Source organism: Nestor notabilis, unplaced genomic scaffold (genome assembly GCF_000696875.1).
Source record: "Nestor notabilis isolate BGI_N333 unplaced genomic scaffold, ASM69687v1 scaffold32633, whole genome shotgun sequence".
NCBI classification, from domain to species: Eukaryota; Metazoa; Chordata; class Aves; order Psittaciformes; family Psittacidae; genus Nestor; species Nestor notabilis.
In genome coordinates this window covers 1-7,607 of record NW_009921137.1, presented here as the reverse complement: position 1 = coordinate 7,607, position 7,607 = coordinate 1, and the positions used below count along the sequence as shown (strand labels likewise).

At 43.4% G+C, this 7,607-nt stretch overlaps 1 protein-coding gene across 1 annotated transcript; it reads left to right on the top strand.

Moving 5' to 3' along the window:
• The first annotated feature begins 2,596 nt into the window (after nucleotides 1–2,596).
• LOC104400047 lies at nucleotides 2,597–5,521 on the top strand. Its single transcript, XM_010011017.1, has 3 exons — nucleotides 2,597–2,795; nucleotides 3,921–4,141; nucleotides 5,248–5,521. Exons 1-3 carry the CDS (start codon nucleotides 2,638–2,640, stop codon nucleotides 5,472–5,474), a joined length of 606 nt encoding a protein of 201 aa, XP_010009319.1. The 5' UTR covers nucleotides 2,597–2,637; the 3' UTR covers nucleotides 5,475–5,521.
• The last annotated feature ends 2,086 nt before the right edge of the window (nucleotides 5,522–7,607 follow it).

Sequence of the window (7,607 nt, the reverse complement as noted above, 5' to 3'; positions counted from 1 at the left end):
AAAGGCCCTGCAGAGCAATTCAATTTCAAAGCCAGCGCAGTGCAGGACTGAGCGGTATGCCTGGGAGGAGCTATGGTTGGTGTTGACATGAGGAGCTCACTTGTCTGGCATTAGTCATGTGAAGCGAATGATGTTGACGCACTTTTTGGAAAGAGGATTGCTGAATGAAAGGGAGCTCTGTTGCAAAACACCTTCCTGGCTGCAAAGGCTGGAGTTGCCTGCTAAGTTTCACTGGCACCAAAACGACTCAGTTCTTGGAGAACCTCCTCAAAGTCAGGTCTTGAACAAAAGGCCTCACAATGTAATTCTCTCTGCTAATCATCCCTTTCTCTCTCTCTGCTTATCATCTCCATTACTGCAACTAGCTGACAGGCTGCAACAGAAGTTTAAAGCAGCGGGGGCTAGGAGAACTGCAAGTTTAGTATCCGTCTGCTTACCTCCACAACTTCAGCCTTTAAACATCTGCAGCAATTGAGAGTCATCCACATTCCTTAAAAATGAGCCTGTGGTCTTATGAATCTCCTGATGTAGAAGCTGTATTGTCTTTTTCTTGATTTCCTTTTGCTGCTTCAACTTAACGTTCTGTGTCGGTGAAAGTACAAACAGGTCATCATGACGGTGCCGGCAGTAGCTCTTGCGCACAGTGCATGACTTTTGCAAGGCAGTAAAATTTGTAGGGCAATGCACAATACCTTTTTCTGTGCTGTTCTTCATGCTAATCTCTGCTGGGATTGCACAACACACTCTCTTACCAAAGCTTATGGTGTTGTGTTATCTGCCCTGAAAAATTCGTAGGCTTTTATCCCTATAGTCCTTTATACTTCCCTGCCTTTTCCTTCATCATTAAAAGTAAAACCAGTCAGGTTTTTTCCATCTCTCCCATCATTTTTATTGTGTTTTTCATATTTTCCTTATTAAGTAGTTACCCTAGGGAGACTTCCTTTTTATTGGAACATACAAAAAGCTGTAAGTGCTCTTAACATTTGTGGGGAGGAGGAGGGAGAAGAGGGCAGAGGAAGCAAATTTAGGCTGAGGTCACAGAAATATATATGGTGTGTTCAGTAATATGCCTTGCATCATCTCTACTTCTGTTTCCGTAAGCAACAAGATATTTTCCCTTGCTCTCTGCCTATTCCCCAAATAAGCATATGCTGTTAAAAATAAGGTACCCGGATGTTTGGAGCAACATCCATCTGGTGGCTGCTGCTGCCGGGCAGGGGTGAGACTAGATGACTTCCAAAGGTCCCATCTGCACTTGTTTTCTAGAATTGCTGAGAAAATAAAGCCAAACTCTAGATGCAGGCATTCAGGTGTTACAGTGAAAGCTGATGCCATGTCAGAATAAACACTGGCCACCCCGCTTTGAGAAGAGTTCTAATATGGCCTTAATACCAACAAGCAACCAACCAAAGTTTGTCAGTATTCTCTGTGAGTGAGAACAGCAATTCAGGATAACGAAAAATGCTCCTAAAGTCTCAGAGAAGGGACTGCTTGGATATCTTTAAACTCTTACTCTTGACTGAAGCTCTGTTTCAGGCTGGACAGACTAGCTTGAGCTTCCTGGGTCTAAACCAATAAATAACATTGCAAGAGGGATACCCATATTCTACTGCACGATCTGTATGGGACCAAAGCAGTCCTAGATGGGATTCTCAACAGGGCAACAAAGCCAGAACTTTCAGGTCTATAATTTCCCAGAATTGTGATGCTCTTTTTTCTCACATCCTAGGTAAGGACCATACCCCTTAGATGAGAGAAACAGCCTCTCTCTGGAGGCAAATAGCTATCACATTATTTATACAAAGTGGAACAGCTCCCAGAGAAGAGACTGAGACAGACAGATGCAAGTATACCAGTATAGCTGAGTGTTCAGGGGTATTCACCTGAGAGACAGAAAAAACTAGTTCAAGTTCTGTCCATTTATATATGTGCAGACACATATATAGATATGCATATATGCATGTGAAAATCCATTTATATGTAAACGTGTATGTGTATATACATGTGTTAAATACACCCCATAAATGAAAGAAAACTGTATGCACATATATTTTATATACGTATACATATACACTATATGAATATATGTCTTACATACACATTATAGTATTTCCACCTTGGCCCTAGGAGCTTTGTAAGTATAAGTCAGTCCAATGACTCCTTCTTTCAAAAACTTCCATTTTTAACCAGAATCAAGTGTGCACAAATGCTTCAGTAACTCTCCAACATGAAGTACTGGAACTTTCCTGCACACACTCATCAGCACTATAGTGACAGAAATAATACCTGCACCTACGAGGTTCAGCCAGTGCTGCATTTTGGTGGCACAGGATGTTCTTTTTCAACAGCATTACTTATCAAGACATTAAATGGTATTGTCTGATGCTGCTGCTTTCTCAGGGGATGAATTACATGCCTGTAGAGTCCTACCACAGAGTCAGGCCTGCTCTCCGGATGCTTTTAGCAACACCTGCAGGCCCTGCTGCACACACTAGTTAGAATAACGTAATGCTATTTTGAGGGTAATGGGCAGGACTACTTTCTAGGGAATATTATTTCTGTATGAAAATCTCCTCTTAATTCCTTTCAGAAAAGCTGTCTCTGATAGAGCCCAAGTGCGTGCAAGAGAGCAGCCAGATGCTTCACACCAGAGACTCTTCACCTCCAACAGGCAGTGCGGGGAGCACTTCCTATGAAACACCAGAGCTATCAGACCTCCAGAGGCTCTTTTGGTTTAGAGGAGGGTCTGATAATCATGTGGACCAAGTCTGGCCAAATATTTACCTAGGAGATGCGTAAGAACTTGTGGTCCTATTGTTAAACTATTTTGGGTCCCTGGGAGGGGGAGGAAGGGGTGTGATGCACTGGGGAGCAGCTTCTGGGTCTGCAGGAATGTTTTTGCTATTCAGGCTTCCAAAACTGGTAACTTAAGGAGTTTGGATGTCATGAAAAACGTGACATACAAAATGGTGACATACTAACTGCGTGTCAGAGTTGGGTTTTCTATATTCTGTGTACAGCAGGGCATTTGGCAGGGTAAGAATTATTTGTACTCTAGACAAAAGTCCTTAAAGAACCCATCTCAAATTGGTGTAAATGCACTGAAATGCGCTATCTGCCCTGGAAACTGTGCTCTAAGACAGCAGATAAGCATAGTTGCCCTCACATTCCAATAGGAGTAGCAGGATCAAGAGTCAAATGGAGGAGGACCTAAAGGAATTATACAATAGGGATTTTGCCAGTCAAAATACAAACTTTCTTTCAAAGATGGTACAACTGAAAATATCAAACAGAAGTTTTCATGCAAATACCTCATTCTTGTGACAACTTCCTTTCATTGCCATTTCTTTCTATTTGGATTGCTGCAGATTACATAGATCATCAGCACATTTTTCCCAACTCCTCTTTCGCATGAATTCACTAGTTAAGGATCACAGTTTTGTGGAATAACTTCAGTCCCAGTTTATGTTGGGCAGGCGGGAGAACCTGGCTGGTAAACATGATGTGAAGCAGCCACTTCATTTCTGAACCAGGAATGAGATGCTGCTGCATCTGTTCTCACCCTTGTGACCCATGCACACTATGAATGAGAGATTAGCTCTAGAACTTGCTAAGACAACTGTTTGAAGGAAAATCTTGACCGCTTTACACAGTAAGCCATATTCGCAGGCATTAACTGCTGGGAGGCATTTTCTTAACTAACAGTATCCCACTGGCAAGTCTGTGCTCTTGCTGCTCTCCACAACACCATACCACATTTTTCAAGTGTGAAGCACTATGGGCTTCTCAAGATTTGCTACTCTGTAAGCAAGCGCAGTTCCTGCATCCTTCTCTAGTGGGAGCAGGCACTAACTTTAAACCGTGCTATTTTAGCAGGATGTTAGGAGTGTTGCCAATGAGCTCTTCACGTCTTTAAACAGGTGGGCTGCTAGGAGCAAAACTACTCTTCAAAGCCTCAACATTACTCATATCCTTAATGCAGCAGATGGGCCATATAACATCAACACAGGAGCCAAATATTATGAAGATCTGCAAATAGAGTACTATGGAATAGAAGCATTTGATGATCCTTCCTTTAATTTAAGTGTCTTCTTCTACGATGCTGCCAATTTCATCGGCAAAGCCTTAAACACCTCAGGAGGTAAGAGGGAGGCAGAGAAGCTTTGGGAGGAAGTTTCAACATGAGCCAAATGGCATCTCCTTGCAGTAACAGGCAGCCAGCAAAGCTCAGATTCACCCTGTAGTTCAATAAGACACAAGCAGAACTGCCATGTGGAGGGTGGGAGAAGGGCACCTGTGCCACGCACTGCAGGGAAGGTGGCCATGGCCAGGCACCTGGGGGAGCTGGGGAAGGCTGGCTGCCCCAAGCCCAGCCTGGTGGGAGAAAGCAAGATGGAAGGGCAGAGGTTATGGCACTGTGGTGCTCCCCCAGGAGCCCTATTCCTGCAGGAACTGGCAGGATCTGTGTGCCTCCACATGCACCTCGCACCCTGGCAGGATGCTTCAGCCCAGTGATCCTGCCCTACATACCCCGCAGCGCTGCTCCTGCTGCATTCAACTGGGAGCAGCAGCACTTCAGCGCTGGCTTAAATGCTTCACATGCTTAAGTGCTTCACAGAATTGGAGCTTTATTCAGACTGCCTATTAAGCTAGAGAAGCAGCAGAAGTTAATGAACTAAGTCAAAAACTACAAGCCTGACCCACAGCCTGCTGAATTTTTGTCAGCAGAGTTTGGATTATGGCTTAGTTATCATAATTTCCATTTGTTCCAGAGTTTGTTCTGACTCTGGCTGTGAGATCTGCTGCTTTTACTAGAGTGCTTTATTAAATCCCCAGTTATAGCTCACACTGGGCTGCTGAGATACAGTAAATTATGAGTCCATTTTTACAGGCAGACTATCTTACAGAGTTTATGGGACTTGTCAGTGATCACAGTCAGGGCTGGGCCAAAATTTTCTGCCAAAACTGTTGGGTTTTTTCTTTTCCCACAGAAAACTATACTGAAAAGTTTAGACACAGAAAGCTTCTCCTTCCACAGAAAATTGTAGCTATTTTAATCTGAGGCTTAAATTAGATGCATGAGGTCACTGTGAATTGCCTAAAATGTATGGCATGATCTTATGCTAATCCTCCCTGTGTATCCGCTAATTGTCACTGTTGTTTGCCGGACTTGTTTCTAGTGTTTTTTGTTCTCGATTTAGAAATGTTAAAGGCCACTCACCTGCTGTGCCTCTTTTTTTTTGGCAGGTAAGGTGTTTGTTCATTGTGCCATGGGGGTGAGCCGCTCAGCATCTTTAGTCCTTGCCTTCTTAATGATCCATGAAAACATGACAATTGTGGATGCTCTGAAAACAGTGAGTGCTCACAGAGACATCTGCCCAAATTCAGGGTTCCTCAGCCAGCTCCGGGACTTGGACATTAAACTAAATGAAGAGAGAAACGGAACCAGAGCATCTGCTACCAAAGAGCTGTAAGAGAGCATTACTGAGAGAACAAATGTTACTTGTTTCCTGTATCTCTTTTTAATGAATTGCATTTGTAAACTGAGAATGAAAGTTTATCATACACCAGAATGCATGTTATTACTGAAAGTAGATTTTACTCGATGTGTCCATTTTGCAAAGCCTTCCAGGATTATACTTACAGTCGGTTGTGTGTTGCATCTTCCACTCTCCACCTTAAAACGTTGTTCCCTGCTGGTAAAAAAAAAAAAAAAAAAAAAAAAAAAAAAAAAAAAAAAAAAAAAAAAAAAAGAAAAAAAAAAAGGAGAAGAAGATATCAGGTTCCACTTCAGAAATAGCTGTGTTTCAGCAACTAGTAAAGCTCATATCACTTTATGAAGTGTTAGGCTATTTGAGGTGAAAGATATCATATTATTTATGCTATGGTAATTCTTAGAAATTTTCTTCTGAATGAGGCCCCCACCCCTCTTTGCTCCCCATATCTAAAATGGTTGGTATTTTGAGACTTGAATCTGGTACTGGTTAGTTCTTGCTTTTACAATTGGTGGAGCCCCCAAGTTAGTGGCTGGTTTAATGAAAAAAAAAAAAAGCCACTCTAAGAAATTATTCTAGGTCTCTCTATAGTCTTTTTCCTTTGACTGTTCATCAGTTTGGGTTTGGGGTTTCTTTTTTTCTCTTCCACAAAAATGCCTTTGTTTGAGAAGCCATTCAAATATCATTAACCTTTCCTGGTAAAAATCATCCAGAAGATGTCGTGGAAAATGCTTCCAAAGATGAGGAAGGTGGGTTCCCAGCTGAGGCTCCAAACAGCTGCATGAGCAGTGGGAGCGGGTGCAGGAGAGCATCTGACAACAAATTTGAACGTAGCCCAAATTTGTCTGGCAGTTGAACATTATAAAACTTGGGATTTTCTTTCCCCGAAATAAAGGTCATTAACATTGCAACATCGTGTTCGGTGGCATTTACTTTTGTGAGGGGACTCAAGTGAAAACTGAAGGGACAGAAATGGCAAGGGAGGTGCTGACAGGCATCAGGCTTTCATCTTTGTGTCTCTGGGCCACCATAAAAGCACTCAATAGCTACTGTCATCTGATGGATCAGTGCTGCCTGGAAACTATGTGAAGAACATCTGGCTCTTGGTTCCCAGTGGGCAAACACTCACAGCACAAAACCAGCTGAGGGATGGCAGTTGTTTGCATTCCTAGTACCAAATTCAGGAATGCAGAGGCATGAATACTCCCTACCATGTGAGCTGGCTCATCAAGAAGAGCACAGCAAGGGAAAACGTTCTTTGCCACTCCCAGTGCTGTCTACAAGGCAGATTTCTGCCTTCAGGACAGACAACTCAGCACCTTTTATAGTGCTTTTTGGCAATATCTACATCTGCCGTATGCGCCAGGCTATAGGAGTGGGGGTACAAAGCAGAGCATGTGGCACTGAGGACCTGGCCCTCATACCAGTGGGGCATCTCAGGAGATTTTGCTTTGGACCAACCCTATGGACTAGACATCCCTGAGAAACGGGACAGCAGTACTGGAGCACTTCTTTGCTTTAGTTCCCTGTGTAAGGAAGCCTGTTCACAAGCTCCTAGGGCTGCTCTGCAAGGCCAACAAAACCATAGCAAGTAGGAATGGTCAGCTTAATGGTACGCTTCAGACCCAAATCAAAACTTACCATGCATGTCTTAGCTACCAATTAATTCTAACAAACTGATTTCAACTTATGGAACAAGTTGGGAAAAAAACCCAACTAATTAAAAAGAAAACGAGTGAATGTGGCTATAAATCTGCCCCAGCCCTGAACACAAGAACCCTATTTCCTTGTGCTTCTCACTATGGGAAAGCTCCCCTCGCCATTAGCAGCAGCAGAACTGAGGTCCACTAGCTATTTTCAGCTGCAGGGCGAATGGCACTGCTGAAGATGCACTCGCTGCGGGTACAAGAGTACCTACAAATTAAACACATTTCACACGATAAAAACGCGGGTTTAAAACACAGGTTGGTGGAAAACCTGCATCTTACTCCCACGATAAATCACTGTGAACGCTGCAGAATAATACACAGAGGGTAATGCCCCAAGCTGCGAGGTGATAGACACGGTTCCCCCCTGAAGCCCCGGCGCGGGCCCGCAGCCCCCCCCACCGCC